Below are 22369 nucleotides of genomic sequence, written 5' to 3'. Positions count from 1 at the left end.
TAAGCCTAGCCTAGCGTCCGTGATCTTTGTCTTGGCAGTGGTAGGTGTCCTTCCTGAGTAACAGATTCTTGGGTATTTTAAGTGAGTTCTCCCAGATTCTTCTTTGCTTCTTGCATGTGTAGTCTCAAATGCACTTAGGCTGACTTGCAATGTAGTCTCAGGGCTACTATACTGACCACTAGTAGTTGAGAGGAAAAAGGACTTCCTGTTATCCATAGGTAAGGTTCTTATTCCACTAACTTGAGGATAACACAATCTAATTAATACAGCATTTAAAGCAGTTACTTTAATGACGGTTCTGCACTTCATGTGTCATTCATACTACGTTCTTCATTCATATAAAAAAAAATTGTGTTCTTATGTAGAACCTCCTGTTGTCAAACTGTATTAAAAAGTTGTTTTTCAGATAAGATATGTTCATGCTATTTTTCATTTGCAAGTGTTTTTATTTTCATACTGCGGTATTAGCTTTACCTCTGTCCTTGTCTCTAGCTAACCACTAACAAACTTCCTGCTCTAGATCCCAGAACAAGTCTGATATTTCCTCTGCCCGCTTGTTCTTACGAGTGCTTTCTCCTATTTTGGCTTACGCTTCATGGCTAGGGTAGCACCAGCCCATTAGGAAAACGATTTTATGAGTTCAGCAATTTCTTTCTTGTGGTGCTTTGTATCTTCCCCATTTTGCTTCACATATTATTGGTTTTCAGAAACTGAGTCCAGTGTATGGTTGGTGAGCTCTCTTAATACCTGTTACAGACAACTTCAAAAAAAAAAAAAAAAAAACCTCACTCCCAGATCCTGACTTTCTGGTACTAATCCTGTGTCTTCCTTCCTTTTCTTAGGAAAGAAATTGAGCGAGTAGTCTTCTCTCAGTCCTGTAATAGTTGCTTGGCACCATGGTCTGGAGATTTCTTCACCTTAGCTTTGCTTCAGCACATTAATGATCACATCATTAGAGATGAGCTCATTTTTCCTAATTGAACAGTCTCCCTGTTCTCTCTATTACAGGGTTAGACTGTGTTAAATTGAAGAAGGCACAGTACTGGCAACTGTACTTCTCTGTCATGGTCATAGTCCTATTCACTGTCTCTTTTTCCTGTATTTTGATTATCTGCCTCTGTACAATTCAGCAATCTCTGCTTACCTTGTTTTGCAGGAACAGTGAACTGCATGTATGATACCTTTTATTTTCCTTTTCACTTTCCTCAATGTAATCCTATCTATTTCAGTGAAGTGTCTTGAAAAGGTCAAGTGGATAAACATATTCTTAAATGTATTTTCTTTCTTGGTGTTTGCTTTTAGTAGCTGTGCTCCTTAATTTGTTACCTTTTGTTACTTTTTTATTCTGTGTTTTTGTTTACAGGTCAGTTGGTATTGCCTCTGTGACCTTGTGTACAGCTTTTAGCTTAAGTCTTTATTTTTGCCTTCATTCTGTTCTAGATTAGCCCTGCTATTTCCTTAGTCAGGGCAGAGCACAGGAGCTGTTTACATGTGAAGGCAGATGCTTTCTGTGCGTGTGGAGATGCATAACCGGATCACTGTCCTCCTGCAGCTCTACTGGAATAATTTTTTATGTTCTTTAAGTTTTCTGTATTCCTTCTCTATTTGTTAATAAGAGAAGCCTATGGCATGCTTGGCAACAATGGTCTTTTGGTGAACTCTGTGTCAATGCTTGCCTTGTTTACAGTTGACCTCCTCTCTGTCACATACTCCATTTATACGTGTCTTCATAAACTCTTCATGTGATGCTTGTCATATGCATAATCCTTGCCTTTCATTTACTTTTCTCACTTCTTGTATTTATATCTAGTCATGCCTCTTACTAATTTTACTCCTAATAGCTGTTCACTTCTCCCAGATGAAGTAATGAGAAAATGGCTCAGATGGTATTGTAGCATGATGTAATTAATGTTTGTACTTCTTGAAATATCCATTTAGAGTAGATCCAAGTCAAAAAACAGTCCAGTTCCAACCTGGGTTTCAGAAAGAGGGGGATTAAATTAAAATACGTAGATGGCCTTGTGGATATAAGAACAGGTTGCTCTTCCTCTGTCGGCATGAGAAGTGAGCTGATAAATTGTTGGCTGTCCTTTTAGTCATCATCTCCCACCCTAATAAACTGTACGTACAGTTGCAGAATATGGACTGTAGTTTTTATGTTCAAACAATGTTAAGTATGACTACAACCCTTTTTGTTCTACATTTATTTGTACCATATCAGTGTTAACACTGTCTGACCTTAGAAAAAATGTTACCTTTCAGAAATACCTAGTATATTCATTCAAATAAACAAATGTTATAGTAGTTGTAACAATTAAGCTTTAATAGAGCTACTGAGCTGGCTATTAAACTGATCCTGTGCTTGATCTTGTGCTGTTAAGGTTGAAATTTTGGGTGTCTTGTGCGAGTACTAAAAAGACAAGTTTTGTATATGGTATGGTTGTAAGATGAGCTGTAAGATAGTTCACACCTTTGTTTTGGTAGCTTCAGCTGCTCTACAAAATAAAACATATTGTATAGTAGAACTGCACTTTGATATTGTTTTTAAGTTAAAAAGCTTGGGACATTGTGAGCAAGCACTTAGTTCTGTTTTAAAGTAATTGTATTTAATAACTTCTATTTAGTTTTGTGATTCAGTGTTTATATTTGCTTGTTGTATAGTGCTTAATGTAGAACCTTCCCTCCTCTCCCCACTTTTCTTTCCGAAGGACCTAACCATATGCCTATGCAAGGACCTGGCCCTAACCAACTCAACATGACGAACAGTTCCATGAACATGCCTTCGAGTAGCCATGGGTCGATGGGCGGCTATAATCACTCGGTGCCATCCTCGCAGAGTGTGCCCGTGCAGAATCAGATGACTATGAGCCAGGGGCAGCCGATGGGCAACTATGGTCCCAGACCAAACATGAACATGCAACCAAACCAAGGTAAGTGAGGTGCCTGTATGCTTCCACAGAAGTGCCTTGTTCAAACTTTATTAGTTGGTCTTTTTCTTGTGGATTTCCTACTCTAAATACCCTTGTCCTATGTTTGTAGGACCCTGTGTTTCTCTTCTCCAATGTGCCAGTGACTTTTTATTTATTTACAGACACTGAACTGTGTTCAGGTGTTGTGCGAGAATCTGGGACTGCATCTGCTTTCAGGAGTTGTAAATTTGAACTGCTGTTTATTTTTCTTAGACTTTAGGCTTCTAAGTGTAATTATTGCTTGGGTTGATAAAATACATCTCTGTACTCTTCAGTCTCTTGAGTGAATTGAAAAATTAAAGTCAGGTAGCCCTCAGATTTTTGTACCTAATTAATCTTTGTTCTTTGCTGCATGCTGGTTTAGCTTGGAATGTCTGTTAATCTTCAGAAATAAAATTCAGTTCCAGGACCAAATCTGCTACTCCCTACTGTTTTCAGTAGATGTCCTTGTGTATATAGTAAAATTCAAAACTAATTTTGTTTCTAGGATATTTACATAGCACAAACAGATGATGTATCCTGTCGACAGTCTGGTCCTTACTGTAGTGCAAGGACATCACAGAATTAAAATATTGTATTAGAGTCACAACAGATCAAATTATTAAATTGCATCTAAACTGTCTATTCTTATAAGTGTCCTTTACAAGTCAGCAAACGGTATTTTCTGCTTAACTGTTAAATCTGGACACACCATCCACTAGAACACACAATATAGATTTTTATGCAAGGCTTCCGCATATGGCAAAGTTTTGGTTTTGTTCTTCAGTCTGTGTGAACTTAAGCATGCTTACTAGCTGAAGGGTATGACTTGAGTCAAGGTTTTAGTCTCTTTTTTTTTTCTGATGCTGTGGAACATGCTCTTTTCTTCTTCAAGGCTATCTTTCCAGTCATGGGGGGGAACATCTAGTGGCATTGTCTTGATGAGTCTTCTGTTGTCCACATAATTAATAGCATTTTTCTTGAAATGTAACAGTAAAGGAAACAAACGATAGGCACATAGCAGAGGAAACCATTACAAATATGAATATTTTTGACTCTGAACTCACAAGTTAGCTGTGGCAATCCACAATAGAGTAATTTTGTACGCATTGTAGGATGCAGTAGAAAAGCCCCGTGCATGTTCAGTTGAAACTTCCTGATTGCAGAGAGTTAACAAATACGTAGCAGTATGCATGAGGGAGCAATCAACTGAGTTGCTCCACCAAAACGAACTTAACTTTGTATGACTGGCTTACAATTTAGGACCAGTGATTATTCCATCTCAAAACAATGTTCTTTACTATTCCTCATAATATTCCCATGCTGCATTTTCAGTACTCTGTGAAACTTGAAAATTGTTCATTAGAAATTACGCAGAAAGATACTGAAAAGGTTTCTGTTCTGAACAAATAATAGTGTGGGCTTTGGGGAATAAAGAATAAAAAATAGGTTTGGGGGAATAAAGAATCAAGTGGTATCTAACCAAATTATAGGCTCAAGAACAAGATTAAAATCTCCTGTTAAAGCAAGAGCTAGCACCATTGCCTGCATGTAAGGTCACAGTAAGCTTTCCCATTAAGGTTCAAGTTCTTTCAATCTCAAATGTCTGCTTCAAGGTTGAATACTTCATGGAAGCTTCACAGAAGTGGACAATCAGATTAATTTCAGATAGCGGGATGAAAAATTACATTTTAAAGATATTTTAGTGTGGCACAGAAACACTAGTAAATAGAGGACTTCCTATGTAAATCATAGGATGATTTGGGTTGTGAGGGACCTTCAAAGATCAGCTAATCCAGCTCCATTGCCTTAGAACAAGGCTTTGAAGCTGGTCCATTATGCTGTTAAAGTGCTGTTTGCTTTTGCTGGTTCAATTAAAATGTTGTCCAAAATTAGTCAGTTTTCAACTGTTGGGGTAGGGAATGTCCTTCTAAAGATGTGCATGGCTGTTAGGTATTGATAGTGAAGATTTTTGACCTAGAAGTATTCCAAGATACATTTACGTAATACCTTTCTGCCACTTTCTACTCTTGCTTGTTGCATTTGTTTTGAGATTTGTTAGCAAATTAGTGGAAATGTAGGTCTATCTTCCCTCTCTAGTGACTCCGAATGGCAGTTAAGTCTGTGGTAAGTCTGCTGAGACCATGATAGATATAAGTAGGTGGCCAAGACTTCTTAATCAGTAGTGTGTGCTGCCATCCAGAATGAAACAGTTCTCAGAACTTCAGTATTGCTGTCAGGAAGCATTTGTGAACCCCTAGGCATGCTTTGTTTCTTTGCTTTATGAAGAGGTGATCCATATTAAGAATGAGAGATTCTATTATTTCTGTCAGTTAATAATGACACCAGCTTAATATAATGTTGCATATTTTGAAAGGTAAGGTCTTAGCATCTCAAGTTGGCTGTGAACATGTTTTTACCTTGATCTTTCCCTGCATGGCTTCCCTATCTGCAAAGGAGTGAGTTGGATGGTGAGTTTATAATGCCATCTGATTTCACGGGAGTGTTGTGAAAGCATATTCTTTGCAAAGATTTGGGCTTTTTAGTTATGAGCGCCATAAGAAAGCCCATGAGTAAATTAATAATTCTGTCCTCAAAGCTGTGTTTGAATAGGCATGGCATCTCACATTGAACAGTTAGGAGGAAAAATGCTGAGTAACTTTTCAGTGAATAATATCTGTTACTGGATGAGGCCAGGACTTGTAGAAAAAGTGTGCTATTACGTAACAGAAGACACCATAACATGCAAAAAGGTTTGATCTAACTTTGAGTGTTTTTAACATAACATTTTATGTGCAGATTCTAGCAAAACGTCTTACTGCATATGTACTTCTTGAGGTAGATGCACTTGGTAGGAAGAAAATTAGAACTTAAGCAATATAATGCATAGTAACAAAACCCATTGTTGGATTTATTTTTGGTCTTCTCCATACTCATCGATTTGTCTGTCAATAAAAAAGCTACTGTAGCAGCCCGAAAAAGATAGGAAGCAGCAGCAGCTGATTGGATGTAGAAGCTCTTTTTTATGGGTGCATTTGTTCTTTTGTATGGTAAGGTTTAGTTGCATGAAGTCAAAAATTCTTGCCAGTGTTTGACTTCTCAGATGGGAGGGGTAACTGTAATTTTCTGGAACCTGAAGCTTGTATGGAAATTCCTCCTATTTATACTGAACAGGTCTCTTACAGGGATAGATTTATAATTCAAATGCTTTAAGAGTAAGAACCAAGAAAGTAATGCCTTTGCCATCTCAAATTTTGTTTCTCATATTCTCTTGCTAGAGTCAATTCCCTTGCCAGAAGTGCTTGAAGCAAGTTGCCCAACTCCCTCAGTAATGATTTAATAAGCATTACACATTTCTTTGAGGGAGGAGCAGAACAGGTTTCCTTCTAACAGCTGAAGTCTACATGGAAATGGGTTGTTGACTTGGTCACTTGAAGAAGACTAATCTTGTCTGAAATTTTTTTCATGACAGTCTCATTTAGATTAGCTTATGAAACTTCCACTGAAGTTTTAGGGGTCTTCTGATGATAAGTTAATAGGAAGAGATCACAAAGATGGGAAGGAACATCCAAAGTTATATGAAATGCAAACACATTCAGGGTATGAGAGATCAGGATGAACTGTTTTCTGAGGCTGAGGATCTCTGGTGATTGTCTTTCCATCTGTTCATTCCCATGTAAGCGAAGTCTTAGTTTCAGTATCTCATCTGCTTACAGCAGCAGTGGTGCCATGAACAAAGCAGAGTAATCTAATATTTTTTGACATCTAATCTCTTCAGGAAAAATAAAATTGCTTTCACACTCTGAAGTGCAAGTGTGCTATTGCTGGCTTTGTAGGGATGTCTAGCTAGAGAAGACACTGCAGTTCTAATGTCTTGGAAAAACAGGTGTAAAGAGGTGTCATGGTTCTGTTGTCTTCCTAAAGAGACATAAAAGGCAATAATGGTAACTAACGGATTTCTTTTTTATTATATGCTTTTAATCTTTATGTATTTATTTTTCCCTTAAGTGGCACCTTAGGTAATGCTTCAGTTTGAGGAAAAACTTTGTGGGGTAAGCAGTGTTTCAACGACCTTTAATTTGCAGCCTAATTCATAGGAGTAGCAAAAAATTACATATCCTGCAGGTCTTTCTCAAAAGTGTTTAAACTTCTTCTAATGTTAAAACAACGTTGGGATTGTGGTTTGACAAGGGCATCTGAATTCTAGCTTCTCTCAAGAATCTTGAGAAAATTGAAACTTAAATTTATCCTTTAGTAGAGTTTCTAAAGCTAGCTCTTGAAAGTATTATCATCAGTGTCTGTTTGAAAATAAGTATTTATTGTATATTTTTGTAACCCTAAAGGAAAACACTGACAATAAAGGTTTTGTTGAGGGTTGGTGTATTTCTAGGCTTACACTTCATTATTTTTATACAACAGGGGATACAAAGGTGAGATTTAGCACTTAGCAGGGTGCATTTTGCTGATACTCTAGATGTGAATACCTGATTGCTTTATTGTTACCTGTGCACATTGTGAAACACTGTAAGAATAGACTTTTTTTTTTTTAAGCAGTAAGACCTACACATTTAAGACTGAAGAAACAACAGTTTACTTTGCTTCTTGGTTATAGCCAGCCTTTCCTTCAGCTTTTCAGTCATAACAGCAGAGCTGTTCATGAATATGGTTCCTCATTGCCTTTCTCCCCTTCCAGAAGCTTCAACCACGTCTGTTTTTCCTGTCCTTCATTATCTGTTTCAGCAGAAGAGACAAGGCTAAGGAAGCATTTTGAACACCTAAGCTTTCCTACAGCTTGTTCATCCTTAGTGCTCTTCACAGATTTGTCAGATTTATTGGGGCCGATTTCTAGTTTAAATTTGTTACACCCCTTTTGCTTTACGTATGACTATATTGACAGGTTCCCCAAGTAATTTCTTGCCACAAGATTAGCTGGAATTATAAGATCGATTACGCAACCTATTGTTACTTAAATCCTCATACCAAATCCTCACACCTTTTCCTCCCTATATGCTTGTTCTACTTACGAGACACTTGGCTGGAGCAAGGACAGGCTTTTCACATTTACTAGGTGTAGAAGACTTCTTGAATTGAACAGTTGAGGAGAATATTGTGCATTTTTGATAACGCAGACTTAAACTTAACATTGAATAGTTCATTTTTCACTTGTATGGCTTTCTTTATACACTCACTTACTTTGCAAGCATGGTTTGGGTTTACATTGTGCATTTTTCATATGCCTCTTTAATGTCTGTGAAAAATACCTGTACTCTTCACAGGCCATACTGTATGAATTCCTGCCATCTTTTTCAGACTTTTATCCCAAGAATGATTCCAATATATTGACGTGTGAAGGCAGCTTCCTTAATGTAAAGAATCATTTGTAGGGCATATCTGGGTTTGCACTACCAAAGTTAGAGTTGTTCCTTGGAAGTGCAGCAGTGTGCCTCTGTACCTGCATATTCACTGTGACAGCCCTACACAATATTTTCTTAAACCCAGAAACCCTATGCAAATCAGGTATTTTGTCCCCTCTCCAATAAAAGTACTAAAGTTTGATGAAGAACAATTGTCTGTGAAAGGAGTTTCTGAGATTAGTGACCATTCTGTCACAGTATGTGTTTTTTTTTTTTTAACTTCTTTGTGATATCTCCAATTCTGCAAGAAATCGTAAAATGACTTCTACTGACTATAGCTTGATTTGACCTGGCTGGAATTTCAAGAGCTATATTTTAAGTGGAATGTAAAAATGTACTGTAAATCACAGAATCACAGTCATCTAGGTTGGGGGAGACCTCCCAGATCACCTAATCCAACCTCTGACCTAACACTAACAGTCCTCCACTAAACCATATCGCTAAGTTCAACATCTAAACGCATTTTAAAGACCTCCAGGGATGGTGACTCAACTGCTTCCCTGGGCAGCCCATTCCAATGCCTCACAACCCTCTCAGTAAAGAAGTTTTTCCTAATATCCAACCTAAACTTCCCCTGGCGCAACTTCAGCCCATTCCCCCTCGTCCTGTCACCAGGCACGTGGGAGAACAGGCCAACCCCCACCTCTCTACAGCCTCCTTTAAGGTACCTGTAGAGAGCAGTAAGGTCGCCCCTGAGCCTCCTCTTCTCCAGGCTGAACAAGCCCAGCTCCCTCAGCTGCTCCTCATAAGACTTGTTCTCCAGACCCTTCACCGGCTTCGTCACCCTTCTCTGGACTCGCTCGAGCACCTCGATGCCCTTCTTGTAGCGAGGGGCCCAAAACTGAGCACAGTACTCGAGGTGCGGCCTCACCAGAGCTGAGTACAGGGGGACAGTCACTTCCGTAGCCCTACTGGTCACACTGCTTCCTAGAAACTCTTAGATCATGAACTAATGATCTTACATTTTTGACCTAAGCTTCGCAAAGGGGTTTTCTTGGTTACAGACCTGTCATACAAGCATTAAATGATGAATATAGGTAGTTTTATTGTAGGCTTTTTCAAAACAAAAAGCAAATACAAAGTTCCCTCACCCCACAGAAGTACTATTGTGGGTTCTGTTGTGTGAGCTGATGGAGCCCACGCTCCTCTGCGAGGCATCTTCATAGTAGGAGAGAGCTGTTGAACCAAACTGGAAGGAGGCCAGGCGCACAGTTATTAACACAATGCACAGTCTGATACAGGGAAGTGAATTCTCATTGTGGCTCTACAAAGCGTTAATGAAGTTCTAATTTAAAAAGCAAACAGAAAACCTCTACATTGCACCGTGGGGACCCAACACATTTTATCACATTGTATTGTGACTAATATTAATATTGTTAATTAACAAGCTTTCTTGAGATCTAGGAATATTACGGCAACAAGTTCTTATTTTTTTTTTTTTTCAAGGCTGCCTAATCTTTCTCAGTACCTCTAAACAGGAAATCAGTGAAACAGAATGATCTAAATCACCTACTTGTTCAGAAGATTGAAAAAAATAACTATATTTTAAGTGAAAAATAATTACGGCGTCTCAATTTAAACTGCTTTTTTAACTTTAATATTGGCATGCGGAAACTGTCGTGCTGAAGAATAGAAGCAGAACTAGATCATCTTAAGAGCGGCCAATATTTATCTTCAGAGGAAAATTAAGCTTAACGTAGCTAAGGCCACTTCACTTCTCACTGAGAGATTCCACACAGGGGTTTAATGGGATTTAACTAACGCACTTTGAATTCATACCATTAATTAATTTGGCTTAACTTTCTCTTGTAACCCCACACAGAGAGGGCCTAAGTGCCTCTGTTCCATTCCTTACGTGAATCCATTGCTACTGACTACACCTAGCCAATTTGCTAGTGCTGCAGTTTCGATATAGGACCTTCTGCTTGTGCTCCAGCACCTTGTTATTAAAAAATAAAAATAAAAAATGCAATGGCAGAACTTACCTAGTTTTACTCTGTGCTATCTTCATTTTTGTCTTGATACGGAGGGACAAGGAGTGGCTGAACTAGTTTAATATTTTGATTTGTTCTGGTTTTTAGTGTGACTACTTAATTTGTTGCTTTGTGATGTATTTTAAAAAGAGCTTAGGGTTTCACCGATATAAAATGTGTAATGTGCATTAATTTGTTTGAATTAGCACTTTATAAAAATGTTGTTTAAAAAGTATAGCTCATTGTTACACCTTCCCATGTTTTTAATACTGAAATAACTCCTGTGAACTGGTGCTTCAGAGGAAGTGAGGAGGCTATACTTCTTAAAAGTTATGTCAACATAACCTGCAATCACATAATAAAATGGCTTAATCATCATTTTCATTGCTATGTGGTGTCAGCAAGACGCTCTTTAACAGTCTGCTTTCATTACTGGTTTGCGTTTCTCTAAGTCTGAACCAGATTTTCCTGGTTGATAAGACATGGGCAGTGCTTCATCTCTGCTGGTCTCTTCCTGTGGCTCGTAGAAACTTTCTTCAGCTTAGTGTGGAAGATCTTTCTAACAGGCCTTGTGGGTCTGTCTTTATAATGCATATCGTGTGATTGTCTGACTCGGTACAAGCGGTTTGTCTTTACAGGCTAGATAAAATTGTTTGCTTTGTGATAACAGCTAGGTGGTTTGTTCATGGACTATAACAACTACATGTGTATTAAAACTATGCCCTAAGGAATTCGTGATGTTAAATAACGTTTCTATAACTTGTTGAGTTTTCACCACCAGGTATTCATCTATGCTTTCTTTTAAGATGATAAAAAAAAAAAAAAGTTCAGTTGAAAGCAGTTTTGCTTATGCTTAGTTCTATTTTATAACTTGCTTACTGAGTTGATTGCCTACATTCACTGCATGCCTGTCTGTCCAGAAACAAGAAATCCTTCTGAGAGCATTAGAAGCACAGAGTTTTTTGATCTGTTTGTTTAAGGTTGAGCTTTCCTTAATAGATTTTTTTTAAAGATTTAGTCACGAATCACGTCTTACAGAAAACATTTGCTGTTTTTGTTCCATAGGTCCAATGATGCACCAGCAGCCTCCTTCCCAGCAATACAACATGCCACAAGCAGGTGGCCAGCATTACCAGGGACAGCAGCCACCCATGGGAATGATGGGCCAAGTTAACCAAGGAAATCACATGATGGGTCAGAGACAGATTCCTCCGTACAGACCACCACAGCAAGGTAGGACTTCACTTCAGTGTTCTTACATGGATTTTAAATAACCATTAAAATAATTATGTTGAATCATGTTCTTGCTTACACCAGATTTCAGTCAAATCATTGGGTGTCCAAGTTACAGACTGTTTGCATACTCTTTGTTATCTTCATAAGGGTGGTTCTTGAAGCAATGGGTTACTGGTATCACCATGAAACATGAAGATGAGCTTTTCTTTTGAATTCTTTCTGATAAAAAGCATCTAAAATCATGCTGATGCAGAATTCTGTTTCGATATTAAAGTGAGAGGTATAGAAAAGGAACTAAGTACCTGTATTGTTCTGAATTTGCTCAATTACAAAAAAGGAACAGTGTTGTGCAATATTGCTTTTTTTTTCCAGTCCTTTTAGAAAAGGAGTAAATTTATTTTTAACACCTTGTTGATGTTAAATGCATGTTCCTAAAATGAGCTCAGAACTGAAGTTTGATACATATGTGCTTAATCTAGTGCAGCCAAACAACTGTGTGTGTATATAGATGTATTTTTTAAGAAAAAAGTCAATCAGATTACATGTTATCTGAGATGCAGCAATATATGGGTGGGGAGTACATCTGAGAAATATTTCTCATAGTAAAATCAGAAAATAGCAGGCTTTATAATAGAGAAAACAAGTTATTTACGTATTGACTGGTTGTGGTTTTTCAGGCCCACCACAGCAGTACTCAGGCCAGGAAGACTATTATGGGGACCAATACAGTCATGGTGGACAAGGTCCTCCAGAAGGCATGAACCAGCAATATTACCCTGATGGTAATCTCTCATAAATGTTAACTTTCCCGTTTTCTATACCTGCCCAATATTAATGTAGACAAATGCCCAAAGTTAGGGAATGGGACAGCAGTAGTAATTGAGTATCGTATCTCACATTGACAAAAGCTTCCAAATTCAGAATTGTTACTGCAGTTTTAAGGTACTGTGACTAGTTAAATACTCTGAGGAAGTTGTAAAATTAATTTGTAGTAATTTTATTTGAAACTATAACAACAGTATTTCAAAATGAAATTTCTGTAATTGGTGTATCTAAGGAACCCTCTATGCTTTTAGCATATCTAGTATAATGGAGATTAATTAAAGCAGCTACCATAACTCTATTATAAATAAGAAAGGGGGTGATATCCTTTTATTAAGGAGTCTATTGAAATGGAAAAACTTGCTTAAAAGAAGTTTTTTCTGTAAATGTTCTATTTTTTACCTTAGTGCTTAGTTCTAATGCCGCACAAATGTATTACTGCGGCTATTGGTATGGGCCTTTAGCGTAATTTTACAAAGGAATAAAATGGTCCCTGCCCTGAGGATCTTGTAATTGTGAATCCTCTTTCGAACTCCCCCCAGTGCTTTCAAGACAAGACCATAACTTTGAATGGCATAAATCTCTCCTACCTCATGGAATTTAGAGTTCTGAAAGCTATTGGATTGTGTTATAAGTTAGAAAAGTTGTGAATAACCTGTTTTTAGGCTGAGCAGAGGCTGGGAGAACAAAGGTGTTGACTCATGACTACTGTGAGAACCGTGTGCAACTTAATGGTATCTTATGAAGTTCAAGGAATGTGGTAGATGTTGATGTTTAAGGGGGGAAAAAAAACCACACATAGAATCATAGAATATCCTGAGTTGGAAGGGACCCTTAAGGATCATCAAGTCCAACTACAAAGCAAAGTTAAGTAATTGCCAAAAGCAACTACTCATTGCAAATAGAAGGACACAAGTTAGCTGCCTGAATTTTAAGTTCTATTAAATTGACTTTAAGATGCATCAAGCTATACCTATAGAAGTTTACAGGCGTTATTTTTGGAGCTAAATGTGCAGTTATTTTACAAGTTGCATAGCTTGTAATTATTCACCTTATGTTTTGGAACTTATGTTACACAAGAACGTGAAATGGTTATGATCAGTTTACTGTAGTAAGGGCAATTGGACGTTACCATTGACAGCTCCGTGGCAGCACCTATGAATCCAAAAACCTATTCCTTCTAAAGATTCATTTCTAATCACTACCTCATTATTCCTCTTCAATAGAATATAAAGAGCATATGTTTTAAGGCTTGTGTTAATGGTTATGTGTTTATATTAAATTCAGTCAATGAAGTATTGTAGAGTTCCAGAACTGATTACTCATTAGTTTCAAAACTGTTTTCTCCTAGATTACCTCCTTGATATAATTTTATTCCAGCTTTAAACACAATTTTGGCTTGTTTTTTTGACCAGGGTAGCTATGCAATATATTTTCTGTCATCTGTAAGACACATTTGTTCTTAAAGCAACAAAGAGGTAGGGTGCTTACTGAATGTATTGGTTTCGTAATCAGAGATGCCTGTAGCATCCGAAAAGGAAGGCTCGCTTGTAATGATTTCTACTCAGGATTGGAATGTAAGAGGAAAAGTTTACTTCTAAGCCTTGTAGGAATCCTGTTTGTAGGGAAAAGTTGACCTTGAGAATGTTATTTTTCTGTCACTTCAAAGTTTAATGTAGACTGTGGTTCATAACTTCATCGAGCTTTATTTGTTATATTTCACACCGCTTTTAGCATATGCTTTTGAATTGGAGATCAGCAGAACAGGTGTTAGACAAAGTATGATAATTGCTTTCTTTGTTCATTCTAATTTAATTCAGGTTATTTACATGTGAAAGGCCTAAATGCTTTCATTTTTTTTGAGTGAAAGATAAAGTACTTTTTTTTTCCCCCAACAAGGATTATCAGAAGGTTAAGACCATCCCTTGCTGTGATGTTGCTAAAACTAGTGCTTTAAGCCTTTTTTTTCCTGTCACATGTTAATTCAGTATGAAAGGAAATCATATTAATAAATCTTTGGCTAATACAATTGAAAATTATTTTCCATGTATATCCAGTTGAAAACTTTTTTCCTTTTTCTGAGAAATGAAATATTCTTAGGGTTTTCACTCAGAGGCCATTAACGTTTCTTCCTGTCTCTTGTCGAATTGATGTAGGTCATAATGATTACGGTTATCAGCAACCGTCGTATCCTGAACAAGGCTACGATAGGCCTTATGAGGATTCCTCACAACATTACTACGAAGGAGGTATCTATATACCTTCACACACATACGCACATACATTCCCTTTCCTCCCCCACCCGCAACGGGACCAAAAACTCCTGCACAACACAACTTATACCCATGCAAAGCTCTTGTAGAATACTAGTTGCTGGCTGTCTTGAAAATTGCAGGGAACTTGGAGCATTCAGAATAATTTCTTGCAAACACCTAAAATATATAACCACAATTTGCCATTTCTAACAACAGTAAAATGACTAAAACACTTTAGAGATTTTTTTAATCTCAATGGAAATTTTTATTTAAACATAAATTTGTTGGTTCAGTTGTATATCTTTTTGTGTGTGTATATATTTTGTATAATTATAGTGCTGTTAGGAAACAGCTTGCTGATCTTGTGTAGCTAGTCTGTGCTCTTGTAGCTGTCCTTAATTTTGTCTTTTTTTTTATTTTATTTAGCATAGTCATGATCTTATGACTGTGGTGTTCCAGTAAATGTAATGCTCGTTTGGCAGAGATGCTGAAAATGCTGCAGTTCAACTTTGCAAAATTGGCTTTAACTGCAGTTTGTTTGGCCGAATTCCTTCTGTTTGGTTTGAGTTTTCTTTGTTTCGTTCAGTTTTTGAAATCAATATTGCATTTTCATTTTGTTCTTGTGTTGTTGGCTGTGCATCTTAGAAGGAAAAATATTTGATGAAAGTAAGTATCTTCAGTTGTTCTCTTCTTTCTTGCAATCATCTTACAGGAAACTCACAATATGGTCAGCAGCAAGATGCATATCAAGGACCACCCCAACAGCAGGGTTATCCACCACAACAGCAGCAATATCCAGGCCAACAAGGCTATCCTGGACAGCAGCAGGGTTATGGTAAGAGCCTGAGGATGCAGACAGTAATCGCAGGAAAGACTAACTGATCCTCATATGTTATTCTCTCCTTGTTTTACTGGGTTGAAAGGCCAAGCTTGTGCAAGAATCCTATTTCATTGGACCAAAACAAAGTGTAGAAGACAGTATCTGTTGGGAAGTAGGTCTCTTGGCAAGCTTGGATTATGTAGTTGCACATAAAGCTGAACAGTGGCCAGAGAATGTTTTCACAAGTGTCTGTAACTTAGAAAGGGTTCGCTCTTTTGTGTCCTCTGTAGATGAACATAGAATCTAGAGGGCACAAAGATGGCATAGAGCCATGTATACCCCTTCACCTCTGGATTTGGCATTTAGAACAAGATTTTAAAAAACTATTTAAAAATTTCATCAAACATAAATGAATCATTCTGCTAACATTCCTTTATCTACTGATGAGTACAAGAATATCATTAGCTATGATGCTTTCTAAGAATTTTTCTTAGAAATGCTTGCACTGGTAGTGCAAACCTTGCAGTGTATGTCAGGAACGAGAAACCGTCTGCCACAAGCGAGATGATGTATCCTTTGGATTCAAGGAGAACCTCCCAAACAGGAAACTTATAGTAGTATGGAATTTTTGTGCATTATTTTTGAAAGCTGTAAGTGAGAAAATCATACTGAAAATACTGATCGTAGGTTTTTGCTTGATTGCATATTGTAAAGCTGTACCTATTTATCTTAAAAGGTACAGAATATGAGAAGGAATCTCTGAAATCTAGTTCCATATATTCTGACTTTTAGGTTTGTGGTAGGTTTATACGCTAAGACTTCCAGCATTGTGGGTAAACATGGAATTCCATCGCTGACTACTTTGCCATGGAGATAAAATCCCATGGCATTTCCAAGGTTTGCATTAAATCCAGTTATGTTGAGTTGAGTTTTAAGGGGATATGCTGAGATTTAAAAAATTCCTCCTTTGGTATGTTATACATAAATTAATAGTTCTAAAATGTTTGTTTACTTAAATTCTGCTAAGCTTAACATAATAACAGACTGGAGATCTATCTAGCTTACTATTCTGAATGTCGTCAGAAAAGAAAAATTTTATTCTGAAAACTTAGGTTAAGAAATAGTAGAGGAAAGGGATAAAGATATCTGTTGCAGCTACTTAGAGCATTTTTAACACAAACTTTTCAAATTTTTAAAGCAAAAATAGGTATCAAAGTCCCAAATTAATAGTTCCCATTTTTATTTTATAAAATCTATCACTGAATATTTAGAATTCAACCATAAAGAGTTACCATGAATAAATAAAGCTAAGTTTCATTTGTCAGATGAACACAGCACTTTTTAGGATATAGTACCCTTGCTCGATTTAATATTTAATTGCTTTCTAATTTGCAAAAATAAATCAGCATCTCAGTCATTATTATAAATCTTTAAGATTTTTGTCCCACTGTTCAAAGCTGAAACTGCATAGTTCAAGGAGACTTGAGACCTGAGGAGAATGATAATAGGCTGTGGAGCTTTTCTTTGCTAGGTCATCTTTCTGACCATTTCGTGGATCCAGAATTACTAAAAGTTACCAGCTGATGTGGTTTTGATTTTAAAGAAGGCACATGCGTGGAGTCTCAGCTCTTCCATACTATCTATGCCAGTTTTTAAGGCACGGTGTTGAAATAGCTAGTGGCACTGAATTACTCTGTACTTCCTGTCTCCCAAGGCAGGAAGGGATGAGGTTAATTTTATTTGGAATATGTCTGCTTTGCTTGATGGTAGCAACGTGCAGCTTCCCGTGGTAGACAGGCTGAGTCCCTGTGAACAGTGACAGTTTGTCCTGACAAAAGAGCTGCTGCTTCTTACAGCCAAAAAAGGCTGGAACCAAAGTTCTTTTCTATCCTATTCCTGGAAAGTTAAGATGACTAGAAGAGTAGGGAGTAGACGGTGCCCTTTTTTCATCCTACAATAGCATTTACCGGTTGTCACATCTCACATTTTATGCACGTAACTCGCTTGCCTGACATCCCATTTATGATTGCCTGCTGTGGTGTGAGAACTGACTTTTTGGCAGTGCAGCACTACTGATCTCTTCAGAGTCCAAATACTGAATGCAGTTGATCATATGGCTGCTCCTGGCATTAGGAAGTCCTGAACTGGAGTAGCACGCAGCAGGAGGAGAGTGTGCCCCCTAAATGGAGAGTGCCCATGTTTATAGTTTATCACTTCTTGCCTCGTTCTTCTCTGTTCTGTGACCTCATGTGTGGAACTATGTGCACTGGGAATTAAAAATAAAAAATAAAAAAATCAATGGTTGGAGCACAGGCCATGTCAGGTAAGGTGCTTTTTTAAGGGTGAGAGGACGACTGCTGATCCCTAACGTGTTCTTAGACGAAAGACCTAGTTGCATGGTTGTGACACTTAGTCCTGCTCGGTTGTAAAAATCCAATGCTTTTCCTGTTTGTTTCCTAACTACTTAAGCAATCTTTTTCTTCTTTTCATTTCCATGTTAACATTCTCCAGGCCCTTCCCAGAGTGGTCCTGGACCTCAGTATCCCAATTACCCACAAGGACAAGGACAGCAGTATGGGGGATACAGACCCACACAGCCTGGGCCACCACAGCCACCACAGCAGAGGCCTTATGGATATGACCAGGTATTCCCTCATTCAGTCACAAAGTTATGATTCTTACACATTCCTTTGGTAACTTTAGTTTCTTGTGACATTTAAACTGACAAATCTGAGGACATGATCTCTGGTGTGTATGTGTAGTTCTCTTGGGTGTTGTTTCCAGGTAAGATATCCAGAAGCGTTTGTCTAGAGGTGTGTTTAATCATTCTTCCCCGAGTTTGCAAAGTTCAATGCAATTTGGCAAAGTGAGACCCTCCAGACAATACTGGTGGGCTGTAAAAATTAAGCTGATCCATTTCATAGCCTAATACGGAATGACAAATATGAAAATTGAGGTTGCTAAATCTCATGCTGGATCATAACTGCGTTGCAGTAAAAATGATTTAATTGATTTTTCCACAAACAGGAATCCAGTAATCCTTGTTTCCAGTTGCAGAAGCACCTCAGGTGTACAACTTCGTACTGTAGAGGTGTGTGAGGAGATAGCAAGCCTTTTTTGCACAGGCTTCTTCTGAGCAGTATTAGAGGGACACTAAACATGGGAATGAAGTGACCAGAAAATCAACTTTCTTTTCCATTGCTTCTAAGATAAGTTTAAAACAAATAAAAATACCGCACCAAAACACTAGGCTGGAGTTGTACTGGAGGACTCCTGGGGGGAAGAAAAACAAGAAACACAATCTGTGGTCCTGAAGTATAAAATAGATGTTATTCCTGTAGGATGTACTGAACCCTAAAAAATCAAATCCTTGCAGTATAAATAGTTCAGGAATGTCACTGAAACATACAGTATTATTTTCCCTGCCATAAATAACATTTTAGTTATCTTCATTTTAAGATACAGTTGAGATTTTAGTGTTTAAAAAATAATAATATATTCCTGATAATGTCAGTAGAAGATCAGTTGAATTTAAGAACTCTCCTTTAGAAGTTGGAGTAGCAACAACTACCAGCGTTTCTAAAGGAGAGCAGTTGGCTCCCTCTCTACAGAAATTAGAAAAGGCAAGGAAGAAGAAACAGACAAAACTCTTTTAGTGTGGTAATTTAGAGATACATTTATAATTATTGAAATGAAAACAAGATGCTCGTGCACTGACCTAATAGCTTCCTCATATAAAGAATGAGCTAAACGAAAGTGCTGAGGTGGTGGCACATGTAGAGTTAAGGAAACAATTTCAGTTTGAGTATTTTCCAGCTTTCTTTGCAATAGAAGTTGATAACCCTCTGTAGGTATGCTCTAGTCCTTCAGGTTGTGCAATGTAAGTTCTACAGGGAAACAGAATTATAAAAGACCTCTCCACACTTTTGTGCTAGCCATTCCCAGAGGAATTGCACTGCTTAAGTTCTCATCTGGTCTGAATTTTTTCTTCCCGATTGGCATAATACACTGGAAAAAACTGACACTGTAACATAAAAATGAAATTTAAAGTATTGCCATATTGTGATGGTACTTAACGTGGAATAGTGCTGAGGCTGCGCTTTGGAGAATGTTTGCTTCATAGCACTCTCCTTGTTGCTACAAACCTTGAACCCTGTGGTGAAGGATCATGATAAGCTTGTAGCACTGATGCTTTCACCTCTGCTCTCCTCTGCAGTATGTGATGTTATCAATGAAGGTAATAGTTCTATGAAATGGATTTATGGAATAATTGATTCTAGTAGGATAAGCTTACTAATTCTTTGTGTACCTTGGTGTTTGAGCTACATATCGGTCTGTTCCGTGATGTTTGATAGATGAATTTTTTAGGTATCTCTGGAAGCAGGTTAGCCTTCTAAATTGCTTGAATTTAGGTGACCTTGTCTTTTTAAAATAAGTTTTTGAAGTTTAGGGGGGAAATAATTACTGTCTTTCAGTTTCGGTGGTGTTCTGCAAATTTTACAGCAGTGTATTAAGTTAAAAGGCAAACCATTCTGATCAAATTAGATTCCTTGCTTTAAATCCATTTCATCTTGCATTAAAACGAATGATTTTTACTGAGCCGAAGCTCTATACTTAGTCAACTCAGTTTACCATTTGCTGTCATTTGTGTCCACCTCTTAGCATCATAGTTTCTTTAGAAGATGATCCGATTTCAGCTTTTAATACAGTACAACATACCTTGTGGTCTAATTATGTTTTGAATTTTCTTTTTAGGGTCAGTATGGAAATTACCAACAGTGAAAAGTATTCACATTCCGGTAGGCAATATCTATTAGCAGCCATATTGTCTTCTCAGCACTGTGGACACCTTCCTGAGATGAGAACCTCCCATTCCATCTAGTTTTTGGAAAAATCTTGTGGCTGTTTTACGGTATACAGTCTTTATGGGTTAATTGTTAAAGACTGTAGCTTCTCAGAAACTGATTTCACGTCTCTACTCTAGATGGCAATATTGGACAGAAAATATGTGACATAACAATTTGCAGTGAGTTGAGAACTGTATATCAAATAGACTGTTACAGACTGAAAGGTGCGAACAGCTTTGTATGTTTATGAAGGTTATGGGAATTTAATATTTTTTCCACAGATTTCTTTTGTAGGGGAAAAGGGGAAATGCACACTTTTTACAGCAGCAATATTTTGTATATTATGTTTTTCATGTGGTGAATATGCAAGACAGTACACTACTCGCTGGGCAGGATAAGAAATCCACAGTTAAAAATGGGTAGGGGCATAAGTGCTTGGTCGTGTAAGTCTCGAAATGGTGTACAATAAAGATAACAGTGAAAAAAGATGAAGAGCATCACACATCATTGATAGGTTCATGTACAAAGAATAAGAATCCCAGTTAACTAAATGGGAACATAATTAAGAACGGTATAGTCTTGTGCAAAGATTAATTTTTTAAGCTTTTCGATTTTTCTGAGTGAAGCATTTTTGTAAAAATGGTTTCTAACATAGTTTGACAATTTTCTGCGACATTTTTTGGGTAACAAGATAAACATTTGGGTTGTATTTCTCAAGTGTTTTGTCACAGCTTCACATAAGTAAGCTGTAATCCCTCTTAATAATTGCAATAACAAAGAATGAGAAGTGTTAATTTTACTTGGCTTGAATATGCAAAGAACTTGAAAAAGAATATGGAGGACAGGACTGTATTGTATAAGTGTATTTTAACCTTTAGTTGAATAATTTGTATGTATCAAAATAGCCTAGAAGACTTTGTAAAACCTATCTAAACTTTCCTGAGTGGGAGTTAATATCTTTAGAAAGGGGGCATTTTGTGTGTGTGTCCATTTTTCTTATTGGTTAACATGAGACCAAGGGACGTTTTACAACATCAAATACAAAACCTGTTGGTGAGGTAAATGCCAAATTTTGTTTTGAACTGCATTAATGCTTATAGTGTTGCATGTGAGATAGAGGCAGCACCTTGATCAGTAGCATAGTACACAAAAAAAAATGGGTTTGAGACTGTCCTGCAACAGTGTATCAGATAAATGAATATTCTTTTGTGCAGGGATGTGTATTCAAGAATTCCTGGCAATGTTTATAAAGGACAAAATTGAAGACTAGCCCAGGAGTAAAATCTTATTTTTTCAGTTGGTGATCATGGTAGGGGAAAAAAAATGGTGTCCATATTATGTGTGACAATATATATGGAAGACAAGATTTTCAATTTACTCACTTTTAAAGGGAAAACAATTTTTTCTTAAAGTGGTTTGATAGAAAATACACATCAAGATTTGAACAGATACGGCATGAGGAACGTTATGAATGAAATGCTTGTAGGTTCTGTGCCAATTTTCCACCACTGTGTACTTCATTGCTATTTAAAACTGTACTCCATCAATTCTAACGGAAGAATAAATTATTTGTGATTTTAATTTTCTCATTTGTTTCTTTAAATTAGATCCCTATCACTCTGATGTCTCATCTGGAGACTCTGCTGTGGGTTTTTATTTTAGAGAAGTTTGGCCAGGATAGCCAAACTGTATTTGCATTCGAGGACTTTATCAAAATTCTCTTGCCATAGCCAAGTTAATTAGAATTAACTGTTCAGTAATCAGCATGTTGTGTAGGTTGTTTGTTACGAAATTCTTCCTCTGAAAATGAAGGTCCATGAGGCTATAATCAAGATGACTGAATTAGATAAATGAGTTGAGGAGGCAACAATGTGTTGAACCCAACCTGGTGTAGATATGTTATCTCATTTGAAATAAGCTCAACTGACATTAAGAAATAATTTGTCTTGCCAGCCCATCTTCTGTTGTCTTATTCTCCTTTTTAATGGAAACTAAAATTGCAATTTTAATAAGCAGAATTTCCTCCAGGGTTTCCCTCCTAGAGACTACTGCAT

General features: G+C 37.3%; 1 protein-coding gene across 3 annotated transcripts in view; it reads left to right on the top strand.

The window, feature by feature from the left end:
• SS18 (SS18 subunit of BAF chromatin remodeling complex) overlaps positions 1 to 21896 on the top strand; it is a 38689-nt gene extending 16793 nt beyond the window's left edge. Inside the window, exons 5-11 of one of the 3 annotated variants that reach the window (XM_027452209.3) lie at positions 2709 to 2930; positions 11401 to 11568; positions 12249 to 12353; positions 14550 to 14642; positions 15361 to 15483; positions 17980 to 18113; positions 20224 to 21896. In XM_027452209.3, coding sequence (XP_027308010.1) covers positions 2709 to 2930; positions 11401 to 11568; positions 12249 to 12353; positions 14550 to 14642; positions 15361 to 15483; positions 17980 to 18113; positions 20224 to 20250 — 872 coding nt within the window. In that variant the 3' untranslated portion in view covers positions 20251 to 21896. The remainder of the gene's footprint in view (positions 1 to 2708; positions 2931 to 11400; positions 11569 to 12248; positions 12354 to 14549; positions 14643 to 15360; positions 15484 to 17979; positions 18114 to 20223) is intronic. The other 2 variants (XM_027452210.3, XM_027452211.3) reach the window with 2 other exon arrangements.
• Positions 21897 to 22369: the final 473 nt, after the last annotated feature.

Source organism: Anas platyrhynchos, chromosome 2 (genome assembly GCF_047663525.1).
Source record: "Anas platyrhynchos isolate ZD024472 breed Pekin duck chromosome 2, IASCAAS_PekinDuck_T2T, whole genome shotgun sequence".
In the NCBI taxonomy this organism is placed as follows: domain Eukaryota; kingdom Metazoa; phylum Chordata; class Aves; order Anseriformes; family Anatidae; genus Anas; species Anas platyrhynchos.
The sequence above is the reverse complement of the archived record's forward strand: the minus strand, read 5'-3'. Positions and strand labels throughout refer to the sequence as shown.